We start from the raw sequence: 20,332 nt of genomic DNA, 5'->3' as shown, positions 1-20,332 counted from the left end.
AAAATATGTCAAGTACTTTTACTTCATGTATAAATTACCTTGCACTTAGCACTTACCATAAAATTATCATTTTTTTTATCGCAGTTTGATTAAGATGATAATATGATTGCAACTTAATAGATATTTTGTATAAGCGGTTGCTGGCTTATACTTATTTAATCGTAGCATTCGACTCAAAGTTTCATTTGTTTTTTGTTTCCGTTACTAGCGGTACTGCCATGGGAAATACTTTGTTTGCGCGATGTCTCTTACATGGATTTTTAGTTTATGTGGCATATTATGTTTGTGTAGGTGCAGAGAGAGTGCCAATTCGTAGTACTCCTTTAGGTAATGTGAAAGGATTTTATATGAAAACACGCGGAGGACGTGAAATTTCTGCGTTCACAGCTATACCTTACGCCGAACCCCCTGTAAATGACCTCAGATTTAGGGTATGTAAATTTAAATTTAACTCGCGTTGTGTATAAATATATAATTATATTTTTATTTTTATTTTTTTTATATTATATTTTAATAAGTTTTTAAAATTAGAAATAGGTAAAACAAGTAAAAAGTAATTCTTTTACTTTAAAGTATAATATTTTTTGCCTAAAATTAATAATATTACTTAAGAGTGTCTTTATGTATTATTTACATTGTTCATATAGATAAAAGGTTATAAAAATATCTATACTATAATAAACTTGCATTATAATACGTACTTATACTATACGACGAGGTGGTGTTAAGTGAATACTACACAATATTCTTCCCTCCATAATTATTCTTATTATTTTCTTTAAAAAATAGATACAGATACAATCTAATAAAAAATAGAAACAGATACAGATACAGATACAATCTGTATCTATTTTTTAAAGAAAATAATAAGAATAATTATGGAGGAATTGTATGTATACAATACATAAATCTGAATTCTGAACAATTCTTTGGCTAATTATTTATTTTCCTGTACATACATTGCAAAAAATGTACATTCCATGCAGATATTTTTCCGGTTTTTTCCAATATTAGCGTAACTATAAAAAACAACATCATTTTCCTCAAGATATTCCACGTGCAGTGTCCAATTGCTTACATATTTAAATATTCAGTTTAAAATAAATATTTTATATGACTCTAGATGTATATTTAAAACTCTTTAACAGGATAAGTTATTCATATGGAAGAGGAATTTACAGCCATCTATTTTGAATTAGGTCCATATTGTGTATATATATGTAATAGGTATATTGTATATTTATTATTTACTAGCGGCCCGCCCGCGGCTTTGCCCGCTTCAACTACATTATTATTAATTTAATACACAAAATTGACTGAGAATTATAATGACTTCTAATATGTTTTTTTACGACGTTACTTTGAATTTTGAATTATAGAATACGACCAATGTTGATACTTGAACCCCCCTCAATTATTATTTTGTAAATATATTCAATGTACAGACGCGCCATTTTTACTTTCTTATATATATATATATATATATATAGAAAATGTATAGATTATATATATGTATGTATGTTATAGCGATGTATAATACTGTGTAAACGTTGTTAAATATTAATTGATATTATCGTATCTTATTTTATAATAATCATTGCTTTAAGTAAGCTGAATATGACTATTAAGAACAACTTTTTTGGTGTTTTTAACGTATTTAATTAACATATTCTTTCTATACCTAAAATTATTGTAGTCAAGGAAATAAAATAAATAAAATAAGACACCTAAAACTATTAAAATTATATGAATAATTAACATGAATATAATAGTGTGAGTTTGAATCGAAAGCTTATTATGCTGTTCGTGTAATGTTAATAGACAGAATAAAAAAAATGGTACTACCAAAAAAAAAATCGCCAACGAGTCACGAGTCGGTGCATCGCCAACGACTAGGCATAATAATGATTATGTGAAACACCCATTGTACATATTATATATTTTTTCCTGAACTTTAATTACAATTTAATTATATTTGTTCATCTCCAATTACTACTACATAGAGTTCTATAATAATTTAACTTTAATTATAATCAACAAACCGTGAACCGTTTCCTAGATTTTAATGTTTGTATCTACACTGGTTTATAACCAGTATATTTCATGGTCACCAAATAACTTAAAAAATAGTTAATATTTGTCACGGTTATTGTTTTTAGGGTACCGTACCTCAAAAGGAAAAAACCGGAACCCTTATACGTCCGCCTGACTCCTTGTCAAAACTATTTATCTCCAGATCGCGTGGAGGTAATAAGCTGAAATTAATATCGAATATTCAGGTTATTCCATTCGTAGTCAACACTAATAAAGTACTTCTCGTAGACCTACAATTACGAATTTTGTCAAGAAGTGGGAACTTACAATACAAATAAAAGGGAAAATTAGAATCCGAATCCTATTTCATACTTAAGTTTGGCAATTTTTTTAAGTTTTACTCATCTACAATCCTGGAATTGATGCATTGTTAAATACGGGACCCTCGGTAGGCGAGTCTGAGATACACGCGGTGGACCGGTTTTTTTACTATTAGATATATATTGACCTTAACTGGTCAGCCTACGTTCAAATTCATTACTTTTGAGTAGTTTAAGTTAACCTTCCAAAAGGATGCACAATCATGTAAAAAGTATTCATGATATTTCAGCTTAATTTGCTACAATACATCGCATACAAAAGATAATTTTAAAAAAACCCAATGCCTCCAAAATTCGGCGGAAAGTGGGGAACGAAGTGTCTTGACTCATTCTTAAACCAGTTGAACTTCCCAAGATCTTGGTTATTCAATACAATTTAAACAACAGTTTATTGTCACCAGGCTCCGGTCCCAATATCTCCGTGGCAAGGAGACCATGATGCATCGGCAGTCAGTCCCATTTGTATACAACGAAATCCCTACGTGCGACAACAAGAGATAGTTGGCCAGGAAGATTGCTTGTATCTTAATATATATTCGCCGTTTACTGAAAATGTAAGTTATCTATATAATGAGAAATTTTCAACTGTAAGAGGTATTTGGTATTTGTTTATAAAGGTATTTGTATTTGCTGTTTAACAAAGCTATTTGTGTTCCTGTAGGTACTGTAGCAATATGGAAAGTCAATCACTGGCCTGTGACGTCTCTTGTCATGTACAGTATCAAAGCATTGTTCACCTTTGAGTGTTGTTCACGTCGAAACATTTTTGACACCCTTTGTACATATTTTTTCATTAAAAATTGAGAGATTATTTATTTCATTATTTATTTAGTGGAAAGAAAAAAATATCAATAATTAAGAAGTTACTGTTCCTTAATTTCCCTCTTGTTTCAAAAACACGGTATGTTTATTCTTCCAGGCAAGGTAAATAAAAATATTCTGAAATACTTTCTCCCCATTCAGAACCATAAACATCGTGTTTCCAGCCAATCACAGTTTAGTGGAACGCGATACCTACTTCAATTTTATTCACATGTACAGATATATCGACTAAAATTGCCCACCACACTGAATTTTATTATCTAATGCATTTAATTTAGCTGGGCTAGCATAGTTCTTCATTACATCATCATCATCATCATCTAGATCTTTTATTTCTATATCAATGGGAAATGCTGTGGTACCAATAGTAGGTAACTGTGCGAAGAAATGAAAATATTAATAAATAATAATTCTTTCCCCTAAGTGGGAATTAAATCCACAATCCTCGTGCGTTTACAGACACACGCATTACCCCTGCGCCACGACGGCCTCCACCTTAATTATCACTAAACATAGAATTTATTCTTCACTGGTTTTATAGGAAGCTATACCCGAAGATAAGCTTCTTCCCGTTATGGTATTTATACACGGTGGTGGCTGGATGTGCGGTGATGGTACCGTTGATATGTACGGTCCCCACCATCTGCTTGACAGGGACGTTGTTTTTGTTGCGATGAACTATAGATTAGGTATGTAATACAAGATCACAATTACTCTAAGAGATATTTTGAATTTTATATAATTTATTTTAAAATAAAAAAATGTAAATCTTACGTAAAAAACCTTTTAAAATATATTTTTTTTTTAACAAAAAACTAACCGATATCAAGCAATAAACTAAAAGGTATGAAATAAATTTGCTTAACAATAAAAATAATAATAAAAGAAAGATTTTTATAATTTTGAAGTCGGTGCCAAGTAAAACAAACAGGCTTAGTAATTTGATATTTCAGTAAGGTTGTTGTAGCATTTACTTGACTACTTGTCGTACGTTGACTTTGTTTTTTTGTTAAAAAAAAAATATTTTATTTTACGATTTCCTCCTTTTTTTTTTAAATCGGCTAAAAATTATATGTTACAGGTCCATTAGGATTTTTGTCAACCCAAGACAAATATTGTCCAGGCAACAATGGTCTTAAGGATCAACAAGAGGCTCTTCGATTTATCCAAAGAAACATACACGCCTTTGGTGGAAACAATCAATCTGTTACAATTTTCGGGGAGAGCGCTGGTGGGGCAAGTGTTAATTTGCACATGTTATCAGAAACAAGTGCAGGTATTCGTTCGTTAATACGGTTTTACAATTAATTAAAATTTATATATATATTCCTTCTTATCAAAGTGCAATGACATAGAGTATTACTTTCAAATCTAAAGATGGTGAAGCTCAAATTACTATTATATATATCGAAAATATAATTTTTAATTGCAGGTTTATTTCATAAAGCGATTTCGGAATCAGGAACAGCATTAGTTCCTTGGGCAGAGGCACCTCCCGGGGAAGCAATAAAGAATGCGCATAGATTAGCAAAACTTCTAAGTTGTCCTGAAGGTCCTTCTGATGTAATGATCGAGTGTCTCCGCAAACTGGACGGATATGATATTATAGCAACTGATTCTGATTTGTATGTAAGTGAAATAATTGGATTACGTAATAAAGAGTGCTCGTTCTTAAGGTGGCAGTAAAAGTCGTAATTATGTACCTAGACAAACGTGGACAGTGGCATGGCTAGGCGTGAGCAATGGGAGTCTCGCTCTACACCCTCTCACTTATAGGGGTCTCAGGAGGCCTCTTTCTCTTTCCTTCCCTATATTTTAAGTTAAGTTTCACATTAAGATATTTTTATATTATTTTTAGACATGGGATTTGGACCAAATGACACCTTTCAAAGCTGTAATAGAACCTGATTATCCCGGCGCGTTTCTATCTAGGAGCCCTCGCGGTCCACCAGTTACTGATCTCGTACCTTGGCTTACTGGTCTCAATAAGGACGAAGGATGTCTGAAATCAGTCTGTAAGCCAGCCCTAATACCATTTTTTTGTTTATATGTTGCCAGTTTACAAATATACTTTAATTTTTGTGATAATAATATAAAAATAACATTTCAAATATAATATACAAGTGTTCGATTATTGTAAATATATAATGGATAAATATTATAAATATATATTTTTTTGCTCTAAAGGGATAACCGCTTATCCAGATCGCTATAAAGAGTTTGTGTCCAAGTTTGATACAATTGCACCTGTCACGTTCTACTACGAGGGCTCCCCACATGCAGAGCACATTACAACGACGTTAAAGGCAACATATTTTGGTGATAATGAAAATGACGTCAAAGATGGTATACTTAAGGTATCTTTTAATAATGTTTTTTAAAATAATTTTATCAAGCATTTAAACAACAAATAAATTTTTTATTCACTTGTGCCGTGTGCAGTATTCCAAAAATAATATTGTAAAAAAAAATAATGCATGTAATCTGAATGCATATAATTTGAATATAATAATAAAAAAATCATGGTTTATTTAAATTATTGTTGAAGTTTGTTACTTTATATTTATGACTCAGGCGGCTTCGCCCGCTTGAATCAAACGATTTTTTTATTAAATATATTTATGAAATTATTTTCAGTTTAGGGGTGAATTCTAAAAAACCACGAAACACTTGTTCAATTAAATATTATTGGCTTATTACCCACCTATATAGATATTTTTATTACCTTTTATATATATAGATTATTATATATATATATAGATTATTATATATATAGATTACAAATGCACTTGGAATGTTTATATTTTCAGATATATTCAGATAGCTACTTCGCGTATCCTATGGTAAAGTCAGTAGAACAAGCACTCAACTATAGTAGTAACCCAGTATATTTATATGAGCTTACATATCGAGGGGCCAACAGTTTCTCTCAGATTTTTGGTGATCCTAATGGAGACTATGGCAAGTTCTTTTTACTTATCTAGAATTAAGTTATGTAATTGTACATAAATGTAAATTAACGCCAATTACGGCTTATGAGTTTGCGACATGCACAAACGATTGCTTAATTTTTTTATGTATATTAAAAACATTTAAAAAAATAGCGTTGTTAAAAGAATACTTGCAATCTTTTCTCTTAAAAAAATATAAAACTTCTATAGAACATTACTGTTTTTGTTATATATTATTTTAGGAAATATAATTGCATAATTTAAACACCATCTGCGTGATAAGTGATAATTGAGAGAGCCTATAGGCATACGCTCCCTCGATCAACAAACTCATTTCGCCCCATTAATTTCCAATGTCGTCGATAATTAAAGTACACTTTACCAATATTGTTGCTAAAGTAAATTGTGCAGTTCATTTTGGACATAATAGATATGCTACATTGTTTCGTAATTAAGGTTCACTATGTTAAAAAAAGTCGATCTGTCGTTATCTATTTAGTAAGAAGTTAGTGAGTCTTCTTTTCGCTCATAGTCATAGTGTACGTGCTATACAGCTTCACGCTGTATCCCGCACAAAGCAGGGTAGGCCCTGCCTACCCTGCTGTGTGCGGGATGCACACCCCACTCGTGCGTGCGTTCCCCACTTTCCGCCGAATACATACCCTCGAAAGGGGACCGAATCCACAACCACTGCGTTACAGTACGTGTTCTCTTTTGTTTCTTTAGCGTAAATGTGTTGATCTAGACTTTTAATGTAATTGTAATTATTATTTCTAATTAGGTGTTTGCCACGCAGACGAGCTGATGTATTTGTTCCCAATACATTTCCTTCACAACGAATTTACGGAAGAAGATAATAATATGCTTGAGCTTATAGTCACCATATGGACAAATTTTGCTATCAGCGGGTAAGTTTGTCATAAACTATGCCTTGTTTTGGCTTTCTATTGTTTGTCTTGCCTTTTTCCGTAAAAATAGTAATAATATTTACCTACGTCTAAAATTGTATATTGAGCATCAAAGTAATTATTTTCATCTTTGTCAAACATTCTTTTAAGTTTATATTTTTTTAACTTACTTTTTATTTCATGTCCGAAACAACAGAAATCCAAATAAACCACAAGAAGTTCCGTTCAACTGGCATCCGGCGACCAGTGGACATAAAATGGAATATTTAGAAATAGGGAAAAAACAAATCATGAAAAAGAATCTCGCATCGCAGTCTAGATTGTGGGACTCGTTGCCTCTTTGGCACAACGTAAAAGAAAGGAGGTTAACGGACGAACTATAAGTTATAAGTTAAATTTTATTTTTATTAATTGTTTTTAATAAAATTTAAATATAAAATAACAATCTTTCTGTCTACTCTAATCTATCTAGTCTCAGTGCACACACACACAGTAACCTTGTGTTAAAGTTTAGGATATATTAAAATAATTTATGGATTTTTGATAGTGAATTCAATAATCCCAGTGCCTTAAAATATTAAATAAAACATACACAATATCAAAAGACTAATAAAGTGATATCTCTACATATGGGGTTATTTCTAAAATATTTATTTTTGTGTTAAAGTGCACCTATAGGTAAATTTGTAGTGTGTTTACATTTATAGGAAAAAAGTCAAACATATTAATACATACACACAAATCGTATAAATATGTAAATAAAAAATATAAATTGTAAATATAAATTATTATATAGTAAATATTTATAAACATATTAATATGTATAAGTAATTAATTATATGAACATGTACTTGTATTTAATAACATGCAATTATCTGACAATTATAATTTTTTTATATATATAGAGACAATTTATTTTGCTTAGGTATATCTAAATATCTATTACGACTGTGAAAATTTCCTACCCTTTGCCTACTAAAAATCCTTCGGTCTGTCATAATATAGATTTTAGGACAAAATATTATCATTTCCTATAATAATAAAAGATTTTTAAAATTTTAACATGAAAATGACTATTTAGCCACTCCAAAGAGGTAGAGCAGACTGGAGTATATAAATAAACCAGGCAAAGTGAGCTTTGCCGTTTGTGCTGGGTAAAAGCCCTTTGTTTACTGTCATGCAGTAATGTAAATATATTATATTTTTGACACCCTTAGTACCCTTAATTCTTAAAAACAGTGAAACACGTGTTCAATTAAATATTTTTAAGAGTATAATTTACAATTTTATAAAAATCGGTGCCGATTTAATTTTTTTTCATACAAACTTTCAACCCCTATTTCACCCCTTTAGGGTAAACATTTTTCAAAATCCCTTCTTAGTGGATGTCCAGATTATGAAAGTAAACATCTGTCCAAATTTCACGTTTCTACGCACAGCGGTTACGGCTGCGCGTGCGTCTTACCTCAGTCAGTGAGGACAAGTCCTTTTATATATATAGATTAGATAGGTCTAATGAACTATTCCTAAATCCCACATGTAGCTGGGTAGACAGGGGGACCCTAATATTAAGATACTCCGCTCCTTATTTTGTGCTGAATTCTGAATCCATTACGCTGACGTAACACAACGCTAAGCTTTAAACTGAACACCAGAGCGAACATATTAAAATATTAATAATTAATTATTAATGTCCCCGTCACATCCTCGTGCCTCTGTGCGACGACGACCTTGCCACGAAGAACTGTTCATTTTTATTGATGTCATAATATATGTATATACTAAGATCAACTATGTACTTGGCAAATACATATGATTATGTATGTTGTTATTCATTTAAAAACCATAAAAGTAGTGTTTATTATAATACGTAAGTAACAAACACGTGAATGAACATTAATTTAATACATACGTATATTATAAAATCGAAAGTAACTCTGTCTCAGTTCTGATTCGATTGTGATAAAATTTCCTATAGAGTTATTTAAGGGTTTTGGGATGTAATACGGCTACTTTTTTTCTCATATTTGTAATATTCTCGATATTTTCTACTATATATACATCAAAATACCTTTCTATTTGATATTATTATGCAACTTATTGTCGGCCATGTTAAATACAGCTGTCCTGTTAAATACAGCAGTCCTGAACGCTTCAATGGCGTGCGTTGACTCAACTTTATGAGACACATAAAAACAATGTTCTACAAAAATCCTTTAAAAAATCTATTAAAAAGTCCGCAATATTTATCTTTGAAGGTAGAGCCATAGTAACCATTGTAATATATTCAAGTTAATTTTAAATTTATCGGGTTATTTTTTATGTATTTTCTATAATTTGTTATTCATCCTTATTAAAATATATATAATAGTCGCCTACGAACCACACGGTATGGCCGACCTGAACTGGCAGACGACGTTTATTTATATTTACTTTATTGCACAAAATTACAAAAAAACTATGTACAAAATTATTGTTAATTTTTATGTGGTTATTTGCTGTTTATTATTAATTCATATTGTCCTTTGGTTCTCTTTGCTTATTCGAGTAGTAGATTGGTAACGTTTTTTTAATTTCTGGAATATTTAGAAATGGGAGTTGTTTTATTATATTCTGGTAAGTATTATATTTCGTATTAATTTTAATACTGTTAAATATTATTTTACGTTGATAACATTCATAATCTAGGTAGTTTTGTTTAATTTATATTTAATAATAATTTCCTTTGGTTACGTCTACTTATTACTTTTTGTTAATTTTATTTAGTTAGGTATACATTTTCAAATATAAAAATAATTCATAACTGACGTTTAGTTATTATTTTTTGTTAATTTTAAATAGTCTGTGGTTTTATTTTTAATATTAAAAATTTCCTTTACTTTTCATTTGCTCAGGTATTTGTGCTAATATTAAGCATTTAATATTAGTATATTATTATTAAGGCAAAAGCCCGGCGTTGAGTACCGCCACTCTACACGCAATGCGTCCAGAATTCGGCCAAAAATGGGGAACGGAGTATCTTAGCACTAGGTTTCCTCTGCCTCCCCTGCTCTTTGCAGGGTACAGAGTAAAGCTGAAAAATATATATATAAATTTCACCTTAATACGCTCAAAGGTTCCATTTTAAACTTCTATATAATTACCTTTTAAACTGCGGCTTTCAGACACTAGCCGTTTACGTGTCAGTCGATGAGTCAATTAGTATACCCGTCTATTTGCTTCCTCTTTTATTTATACACTATTTCCAAATTAAAATGTCGATTTTAATTTAACGGAACTTTGAAAATAATATAGCTTACTCAAATATGAGGACTCATTTTATTAAATACTTTATAATTATAATATACTAGCATCTATAACATAAGATTACCGCTTATTCTTATTTTTATATAATTAAAAGAAAAGCAGCTTAAACGTATGTTTAGAAAAAACATTTAGAAAAACATTCTTATTAAAGATTAAAATTAGGATTTGTTTTCCTTTAAACAGGGCGTAAAAAGCACTCGAGTAATAATCACAAAGTGTAATAATAAAAAAATATTATTAATATATTATAATACTACACTTCTTAAATTATTATAGCAATAGAGATAATTAAAAATGTATAAGTAAATAGATACTATTACCATATTAATTATTTTTTGGAAGTTTCCATTAAACATATTATAGTAAAGTATTAAATTATTTAATACCTAAGTGATATAAACCATATTTCAGTATGATTGTAGTTATTAATCGCTAGTTACAGATTGCAAGGCGACCTTAGAGTATTGGGTCTTAATTTTCTATATCCGTATCTCCATATCTCATATAAGTAGTTATCATGCACACGTTTATACTTCTATGTTTGTGACAGAATAATTTAATCTTCTGTAATGATAGTAAATCTGTTAGTTAATCAGCCCAAAGTATCACCACAAATGCCTAAACCTTTTAATGAAACAAAATTAATTTATTTTAAGGTAAAATATAATTTTTCATATTTCATTAACTATTAACATAATTAGAGAAAATATTATTAAACATCGAAGCAGGTGATACAACAATATACCTAGTGGAATTCTTTTGTAAGAATTAACCTAATATATTTATAATAATACAAAAAAATATATTCTAATCATAGGAAAAGTAAATATTTAAACAGTTTGAAGAATGCCCCAAAAGAATTTAGCCCCAAACCCTTACACTTTGGTCCCAGGAGCAGCTTGCGAGCGCTATGCCGTTGGGTGCTATAGATATAGACGTCACTCTATTCTCGTGGCCATTCAATGTCCCTGCAAAGAGCATCATTATTTATTATGTACGTGTTTGTATTAAGCGTGACAACTTGTGGGTTCGATTCCCACTCGAGGAAATATTTAATATTTTCATTTTTTCGCTCTGGCGTCGAAGCTGAGTTCCGCTACTCAACACGCAACAAATATATGTGTTCATACATACAACATGACAAGCATTGTCATTACAATATTTGAACTACTAGTTTTAAATGTTAATAAATATTTTTTTAAACTATACCAGTATGAGCAACTTTCATAGTATCCCAGGAATGGACGGTATTGTCATCAGAACCAGCAAGAAGATAGCGGCCGCTAACGGAAAGACCTGAATATATAATTAAATAACTTATATGTATTATTTATAATTCACTTTTTTCAATTTAAATATATCAATACAAAAATTTAAATATATATAAACTTTGATTGCGTCAACTCAAGAAAATGTAGATACCTCAATATTGAAACTAATTGACGGTATGATATATTACTAACACCTGCACTTCAGCACTAGGCTTGCCTAGTCTAGTCTCTGCTCTGAATGTTAGTCTCAGCCTTTTTTAGATTTAACTGAGGAATTTAGGCCTAAGATTGATATTAGAGATTTACATGTAATTAAAACTGTCACTGCAACCAAAAAGCTATACTAGTGCAGATCTTAATTTGAGAGGTATATTGTTTTTAATGCAATCAGAATAAAATTAAGTGAAAATAAAAAATAAAAATAGAGCTTAAGATCCTCTCATTTTACAAGTGATTGAACATTAAAATTATATTCTAAAAAATATGTATTTATATACAATACTAGCGGCCTGCTCGCGGTTTCACCCGCGTGAACTATTTTATTATTAATTGATGTCTCCATGACTACGTCCTAGTGACGTTTATGCAAAATTTGAGACTCCTAGCATTTGTAGTAACGAAGTTTCATACAAACTTTCGACCCCAAAAACAACCCCTTAGAAATCGAATATTGCAAATTCCCGTCTTAGCGAGCACCTACGTCCTATAAGTAACTCCTATGCCAAATTTCAGATTCCTAGCACATGTAGTTTCTGAGATTTCGTGATGAGTGAGTGACCTTTCGATTTTATATATATAGATATAATACAATACCACAGCTAGTAAAGCCACTGGCGCCGGGCGGAGTGTAATGACCCAGTTGTTGATCACTACGTATATCGAAGAGACGGGCTGTTTTATCTTCTGAAGCAGTAGCAAAGGCTTGTCCGCTAGGATGATACTGTATTGGAAATTAAATTTTTACATTAAAAGTCTAGAAGTAGAACATCATTAATATACTGTTGCTGTACATGTATAGCTGGGTAGGCAGCGTTAGCCTAATGTTCAGACACTCCCCACTTTGAGTGGCGGAACTCAACGCCGCGCTTTGCCTCGACTCCAGAGCGAAAGCAAAAATAGAAATATAAAATATTTAATTTCCTCGAGTGGGAATCGAACCCGCAACCTATTGCGTTTACAGCTACATACGCTTATGCCTATGCGCCAGGACTGGCCTCATATGGTTAATTTTATAACAATAACGTTTTTGGTACAGTTTCAACGTGCTTAATATAGCACATGTTGTAGTAGAACATCCCCTTTTCACATATAAAAATTGAAAAACGTGCATGGACGTGGCGACTAGCTTTTACGGCTATTAAAGGCTTTTAGGGATCAAAGTAAAATATGAACCAAAAAGAGAACACCCTGACTGTAAAGATATAATAATATAATTATATTCTATAATTAAAACTAAAGAGATAAATAATTATAATTTGTAATTACTTACGCAAACACTATTCACGTCGGCCTCGTGGCCAAAAAATGTCTGTTTCTCTTTTTCAGCACGCACATCCCACAGCTTACATGTCTTGTCGACAGATCCAGTTACATAAGTTTTCATATCTACGTAATATGAATTGTTAAAAAATATAAAGAAAATCACATTGATTCAAGTTTACTTATATTCTTTTTATAAAAATTAAATATAATAAAATAATTAAGCTATTAACACGTACCTGGTGCTAAAGATATAGTTACAACATCACCAGCATGAGCATCAAATTCCACTTCTCTTCTACCGACTTCCAAGTCCCAAACGCATCTATAATGGTAAAAATTATAGTGACTTTTGAGTATAATAATTAAATTTATTAAATTATTTATGAATGCTTACGGATGGCTTAGTGGTCAGAGCGCCTGGATTGTTTCCAAAGGGTGTTCAAATCCCGCTGTGTAAATTTTTATCCTTTTTCTAAAAAAGTAAATTACTTACATTTTCATATCTCCAGATCCTGTAAGGATATGAGTGTCGTCAAGAAAACGACAGCTACTAAGAAAGCCCTCGTATCCAGCAAGTTCTCGTACCATCTTTGCGGACCCAGTAGCATCTCGGTTGTTAACATCGTATACCGTACACATGTTGTCCATTCCACCGCAAGCTGAGATATTAAAAAAAATATCATATATATATATTCAGCAGAAAATGAAATGTCTTAATTGGAACAGAGTGTCTTATCACCTCCCATTAAGACATTCTTTTTTCACTACTTTGCTAAGTGCTGGATATAAGGTGAAGTGATACTATAGAAGGAAGAAAATTATGTATTATACCTATATGAAAAGCGATACATTCGATTGATAATTACCTACAAAATTTCCAGATGGTGCAAAAGCAACGCTCATAACCCAAGCGGAACGAAGTGGTATTACTTGCACTTTGTTACCGCTATAGGTGTCCCAGATAATTAACTTGCCATCAAGGGAACCTGTTACGCAGTGTCTGCAATGAATGAGAAATTGTCATGACAGAAGATATTTCCAACTTTCATCTCTTTCTGTAGATATGGTTGTGGCTTCCAAACGAACTTTTATATACAAACTAGGGTTTCAACTTCTTTCACCTTCTTACATAATATAACGAGATATAAGTTATAACATGAGAAGCAATTTTTTTGGGTAGTCTGGTGAAGTGGAGTAGAACTGGGACCCTGATGTAAGAGTGTAATAAAACTAATCTTTTATAGTATATTATTTAAATTTGTTTATCTTTAGTATGTTTCTTAAATTGTGATTTGCCTTTTAAGATTACATTTTTCTTGATTATTTAATAAACAAAAAAGTATAATTTAAAAACAGCTGTGTTTTCATGGTCTTGCCACGGAGTGTCTTACTCTCAAGCCCGGTTTCCACCGCGAATGAGAAAAGAGTGGGTGATGCTCAAGCGCAACGGACTTATATTTCTTTTGAAATACAATAGGTTAACATTTCCACATACAAAAAGTTTTGTATTTTGTAATTACTTCTCCTCGATTCGTAGACTGGAGCAAGTTTAACTATTTCTGCTCGCTCGTCCCGTTCCACCCGACTATTTAATGGTGGAAATACAAGCATGAAGCTTACTATTGTGAGTTCAACGTAGTCCTTAATGAGCTCACTACGCTTATGATGAAGATCGGGCTTTAACCCTAGGTTCTCCCTCCCTATCCTGCGGTGAAAAGTGTGAAGATGATTTCGAAAGGAATTTAGTAACACATTTATTATTTATGTACTTTGCTATCCCCTAATATCTGTATTAATGTAATATACATTTTGATTTTGAATCAAAACAAGCGGAGTTGGTTATAATTAATTTATTCGAATCGAGATAGCAATTCTCCCCCAGGTATATGTGGCCCGACGCATGTTAGATTAAGGCTTTGCAATTCTACTACTGATAATTCTAGATAGTTCGCAATTTGTAAATATATATTTTCTAGTACGTACACGCTTCTGTAACCTCTGTCAACATTTTTTTTATAAATGACTAGGACTCTGCTCTATATCCCCAGCTTGCAACCACCAAAAAAAAAAAATGTTCACCGCAATGATGTTTGGTCGTGAATTTGCTTTAAAAAAATAATAAACGCCCGGACAACGTTACACGTATACTTAACAAAAGTCACATTTTTGTATAATAGAAAGAAATTAATTTTGTATATGCCTTAAAGCAGACAGAAAAATTGGTGTAGCAAAAAAATGTTTTTATCTCTGTTTATAGCATTCTATTTTGATAGTACCTAATATATAAAAAATATACAGGGTGTCCCAGGAGTCAACGATAAAACGAAACCAGGTGATAGACCAAGTCATGACAGTTATGAGAAAAATATAAAAAAAAATCTTTGTCATGTATTTTTCATATTATATTGATTTTAAAAAATATCGGAAAAACCGACACCCTGTGATGGTTTTTCAAGTCCCAGGACTACAAATATTACTCTTTCTTCATTTTTTTTTCTGTAATGTAATCATGAGTAACCCTTCTGTGAATTACAGTTTAAGATTGAAACATACCTGCATCAGTTTTCAATAAAATGTGGTGTTTTTGCCAAACATTAAATTCAAAATATTTACTACACCCAACTTTAACCGACTGTACTATAAAAAAAATGTACTACACTGTTTTTGCAAGTAACGTTAAAAGTTGGCGCATTTAATCTGGATTCTGAAATGGTACGACACTTGCTGGATTACTTCTTTGTTGAAGAGAGAAAAATCGAAATACACGATAATCGGGATGACGTTCAGCGTTTTGGTATCTTTTCCTATACATTCTAGCTGCAGCATTTGCGTTACATAACCATTCTCCATGAATGAAATGCATATTGGCAATGTGTCAAAGACCGAGTATATGGCCTGCGAGAGCTCGGACTCGAGCACTATCCTTATAAGTCCTGGGCCAGCCCCTAAGTCGGAAAACGTTTGGACGGTATCTTGCGATCACAGACCACACCAGTGACCTCCCGCCACTTAGCCCAGGCAGCGCTTATCCGACCATGGAGATCGTGATCGATGCCTCCAGACTCGTGCATGACTTTTCCAACTTAGGGGAAAAGTTTGGGAAAAGGGTTGGAAAAGTTCAGGTACCTTGGATCCGTCATGCACGAGTCTGAAGGCATCGATCACGATCTCTATAAGACGGATAAGAGTTTGGACGGTATCCTGCGATCACAGACCACACCAGTCACCTCCCTAAACTAAACACTTAGCCCAGGCAACGCTTATCCGACTTAGGGGCTGGCCCAGGACTTATAAGAACAGTGCTCGAGTCCGGTCTCTCGCAGGCCATATACTCGGTCTTTGACACGTTGCCAATATGCATTTCATTCATGGAGAATGGTTATGTAACGCAAATACTGCAGCTAGAATGTATCGGAAAAGATACCAAAAAGCTGAACGTCATCCCGATTATCGTATATTTCGATTTTTCTCTCTTCAACAAAGAAGTAATCCAGCAAGTGTCGTACCATTTCGGAATCCAGATTAAATGCGCCAACTTTTAAAGTTACTTGCAAAAACAGTGTAGTACATTTTTTTTATAGTACAGTCGGTTAAAGTTGGGTGTAGTAAATATTTTGAATTTAATGTTTGGCAAAAACACCACATTTTATTGAAAACTGATGCGGGTATGTTTCAATCTTAAACTGTAATTCATAGAAGGGTTACTCATGATTACATTACAGAAAAAAAATGAAGAAAGAGTAATATTTGTAGTCCAGGGACGTGAAAAACCATCACAGGGTGTCGGTTTTTGCGATATTTTTTAAAATCAATATAATATGAAAAATACATGACAAAGATTTTTTTTTATATTTTTCTCATAACTGTCACGACTTGGTCTATCACCTGGTTTCGTTTTATCGTTGGCTCCTGGGACACCCTGTATAATAAAACTAGTGGACCCGGACGCGGCTAGGCCTGCTTCAACTATAACAATATTTATTAAATATATTCATGAAATTATTTTCAATTTTCAATAGAATTAGTAAGAAAATATAAACTTAAATAATCAAAAAGAATAATAAATAGATACACATTATTAGAAAAAAATATCTGAGTTATTGAAATGAACCAACAAAAGGATTTAAAGTAACTAAAGGATAGGTATTCTTAATATTAGAAAAGGTACCTAAAGTATTCCTTGCGTGCCTACATAGATATCGACTCTACGAAATAACTAAACATTTCTCTCTATTAAGTAGGATAATTTTAGCGAGCAATATCAAATAAAATAAGAAGAGAACCAAAGTGTAGCTTAAATTAATTATAAACAGCAAATAATTACATAAATATTTACAATAGTTCGAAAATGTATGAAAATTTATAAAACCGTCAACGTCATCTGCCCGTTCGCTTAGGTCATACTATGCCGCCCGAAGGCTAGGTCATTTGGAATCAGTGACATCTCCTTAATTATTTATTAGAATATTATACAGTAAACTATAATTTCAATCTAAATAAAATGTATACAAACAAATGTAAACAACAAATTTTCATATATTATATTTACCTAGAATCCCCACTGTAGTGGACAGAATTGACTTTATTAATATGGCCTTTTAGAGATTTCTTTTGGATGAGCCTTATCTTTGGTACATCACCCATATCTCCACATTTTTCAGCAAGTTTGGCATCTGCGCATTTTTCTTGTTCACCCTGTTAAAATATACAGCTTTTAAATACTTTTTTACCATTTCTAATTAGGCAAATAGATGAAAGTAACAAATAAAAATTAATTAAAGTAAGCAAGACGATGGCGTCGCAATGAATAATATATTAAGAACTTTATATATTATAGTATATTATAAATCTGATATAAAACATATTTCTAAATATGATATTATGCAGTGAAAATATGTTCATTCGCCTTATAAATTTGATTATGGTAATGGTAACTAATATGGTATCTAAAGCATTACCTTCGCTTTGGCAATTAAGTCGTTCAATTCTTTTTTGAGGGCCGCTGTTTCTGGATCGTCCTTAGGCATTTTGCTGTTCTTAGAGAGTTGTTGCTAGTAGCACAGTGCTCGCACTTGTGATAGTTTACGAGGTAACCAGTGCTAATACAATTACTTTAATTGGATTGTTATTAGGTAGAGAAGCTTTACAGCTGCCCTACTTTACTCTATATTTCTTATTTAAGTTGAATAGATAAAGGTGATTATGTTAGTGGACGAAGCATTGGTTGTTTTTTTTCATAAATATTTAATACTAGCAACCGCCAGCGGCTTGGCCCGCTTGAAGTATACGATGATTTATTCCATATACTGAATACATAAACTTTGGTGTATTAGCGTAATTCTTATAAGCGTATAATTTTTAATCGTTTAAAAAAATGCAACCTACATTACTATTTAAGATTTTATTTATTATTTTTTGTAAATACATATACGAACGTTTTTGTTTTCTTAGAGCGCTTTGCAATATGGTAACAAATTATCATTTTTTACTTTCACCATATGTTAAAGAAGAATTTAAGTACTAATTTGAATTATTCAAGCCTTTATAATTGCGTAAACAGACTTAAAGATTAAATAACTAGCTTTAATCCTTATCATCTATACAAAAAAAATAAGCATGAAGCGAGTTGGTTAACTTGCAACAAACATACTGGAAACTAATTTGTGTCCATGCGTGAGTGCGTGACGAGAAATTTAAATCGAAACAGTATTCATAATAAGAGTGATTATTTACTCTATTGATGCGAAAATCATACAATTTTATAGTGGCCATTATTTTTTTAAATAAGTATAGTCATTAATCATATATGTCTGGCAAGGGAGAATGCTATTTATTAAATATTTTTAACATTTTTAAAGTGTTATTCTACACTTAGGAAAGAAAAATATTCATTTAAAGTGTTATTGATTCCGTTTCCGGTGGAGGAAGTGTCAACAAGTCTGTGCTGCTCGAAACCAACAATACACTCATCAAAATATATTAAGTTATACTTTAGGAATTACAGTGCTAAAAACATCAATACATTAGAAGAAATAATTCTGGCATAATGCTAAAAGAAGCATGCTATGCTTTGATAGCTTTAAATATCAAAATATTTATGTCTAATTATAGTAGACTGGTAAAAAATGCAAATATTATATACTTATATATATATATATATATATATATATATATATATATATATATTGTTATAGCCAATACGACTATACTACGTACCTATCGATATACCTACAACTTTTATAATTTAGAAAATATCTAACTGTCACGGTTTCATTCTAATAACAATGTCTTTTAGAACTGTTGGTGTCCACTGAAGTGTAACAGTCCACGGAACTTTCTCTGTAACAAATTAATTTTATTTTTTATTTTATCGACTATCTACGAAAAACTGGGACAGTTCGTTTTTATTTTGTAATCTTTATTAACTTAACGTAACGGAGTTCGTTGGTATATAAAAATTAAAAGTTGCTCGTGGAACTGTAACCAGTTCAACTAAAAATCACCCATCCATGGTATATGGTATATTGTATACTGCATACTAAACATACATAAATATTTAAAATAAAATATGTAAATATTTTTTTCATACTACTAATATAATATGATTAGTTACTAAAAATGTTATAGAGTGAACGTTAAATATTAACATAAATATGTATTTGAGATTTAAAATATTCATTAAAAATATCCATTTTTACATAAATGATTTTTATGGGGATATCATCTTTTCGTAAAGAAATACTTTACTGAACAATGTTTTTATTTTTAATAACAAAGGCACGAGCTTCTGCACAAATACCAACATGAACATGTACCTATAGTATTTGAAGAGTACATTTAATTTCCCCTTACGATAGCAATCAGGTCAAATCAAAACTGTTTTTTAGCTGTAAAGTTCTAAAATAACAAAATACAAAAAAATATGATAAAAGCGAAATACATATTCTTTGATACACGCAAACATTTTGCTAATATTTTTCAACTATCTAGATCATCTGGAATAGGTCTTTGAGACATGATCTCTTCAGTTGCTGAATCCCAAGCACTTTATTTTCCCAGAGCTGGGGAAAACTAAATGAGTGATCAAACTCACGACTCTCCTTTCGCGTTCATTTCTTGGATTATATTTTATACTATAGCAACGGACATAATAAAATTTGCTATTTATTAGGTATATA

The 20,332-nt window shown here is 31.5% G+C and overlaps 2 protein-coding genes across 2 annotated transcripts; one reads left to right on the top strand and one right to left on the bottom strand.

Annotated features, from left to right (window-relative positions):
• The first annotated feature begins 135 nt into the window (after window positions 1-135).
• Window positions 136-11,370, top strand: LOC146527180 (juvenile hormone esterase-like). Its single transcript, XM_085206368.1, has 10 exons — window positions 136-431; window positions 2,816-2,968; window positions 3,778-3,925; window positions 4,318-4,512; window positions 4,669-4,865; window positions 5,095-5,251; window positions 5,424-5,593; window positions 6,047-6,197; window positions 6,969-7,095; window positions 7,292-11,370. The coding sequence occupies exons 1-10, from the start codon at window positions 219-221 to the stop codon at window positions 7,476-7,478; spliced, it is 1,698 nt and encodes a 565-aa protein (XP_085062494.1). The 5' UTR covers window positions 136-218; the 3' UTR covers window positions 7,479-11,370.
• On the bottom strand, window positions 10,395-18,298 carry Gbeta76C (guanine nucleotide-binding protein subunit beta-2). The gene is made up of 9 exons (XM_085206369.1): window positions 18,113-18,298; window positions 17,704-17,849; window positions 14,021-14,154; window positions 13,648-13,813; window positions 13,391-13,476; window positions 13,162-13,277; window positions 12,486-12,612; window positions 11,611-11,697; window positions 10,395-11,369 (listed from the first exon to the last, which is right to left on the bottom strand). The coding sequence occupies exons 1-9, from the start codon at window positions 18,179-18,181 to the stop codon at window positions 11,263-11,265; spliced, it is 1,038 nt and encodes a 345-aa protein (XP_085062495.1). The 5' UTR covers window positions 18,182-18,298; the 3' UTR covers window positions 10,395-11,262.
• Window positions 18,299-20,332: the final 2,034 nt, after the last annotated feature.

Source organism: Heliconius melpomene, chromosome 21 (genome assembly GCF_056956725.1).
Source record: "Heliconius melpomene rosina isolate 202511_hmr_F chromosome 21, ASM5695672v1, whole genome shotgun sequence".
Lineage (NCBI taxonomy): Eukaryota > Metazoa > Arthropoda > Insecta > Lepidoptera > Nymphalidae > Heliconius > Heliconius melpomene.
This window is presented reverse-complemented; position numbering and strand designations above follow the sequence as displayed.

Bases quoted from the DNA above. Each gene is read 5' to 3' on its own strand.
- Gbeta76C (XM_085206369.1), bottom strand. From the start codon at position 18,181: ATGCCTAAGGACGATCCAGAAACAGCGGCCCTCAAAAAAGAATTGAAC. The intron at 14,155-17,703 runs GTAAATATAATA...CATTCATTGCAG, and splicing joins CACTACAGTGGGGATTCTAG to ACACTGCGTAACAGGTTCCC. The intron at 13,814-14,020 runs GTAATTATCAAT...TTAATATCTCAG, and splicing joins ACCATCTGGAAATTTTGTAG to CTTGCGGTGGAATGGACAAC.
- LOC146527180 (XM_085206368.1), top strand. From the start codon at position 219: ATGGGAAATACTTTGTTTGCGCGATGTCTCTTACATGGATTTTTAGTT. The intron at 5,594-6,046 runs GTATCTTTTAAT...TTATATTTTCAG, and splicing joins TCAAAGATGGTATACTTAAG to ATATATTCAGATAGCTACTT. The intron at 6,198-6,968 runs GCAAGTTCTTTT...ATTTCTAATTAG, and splicing joins TGATCCTAATGGAGACTATG to GTGTTTGCCACGCAGACGAG.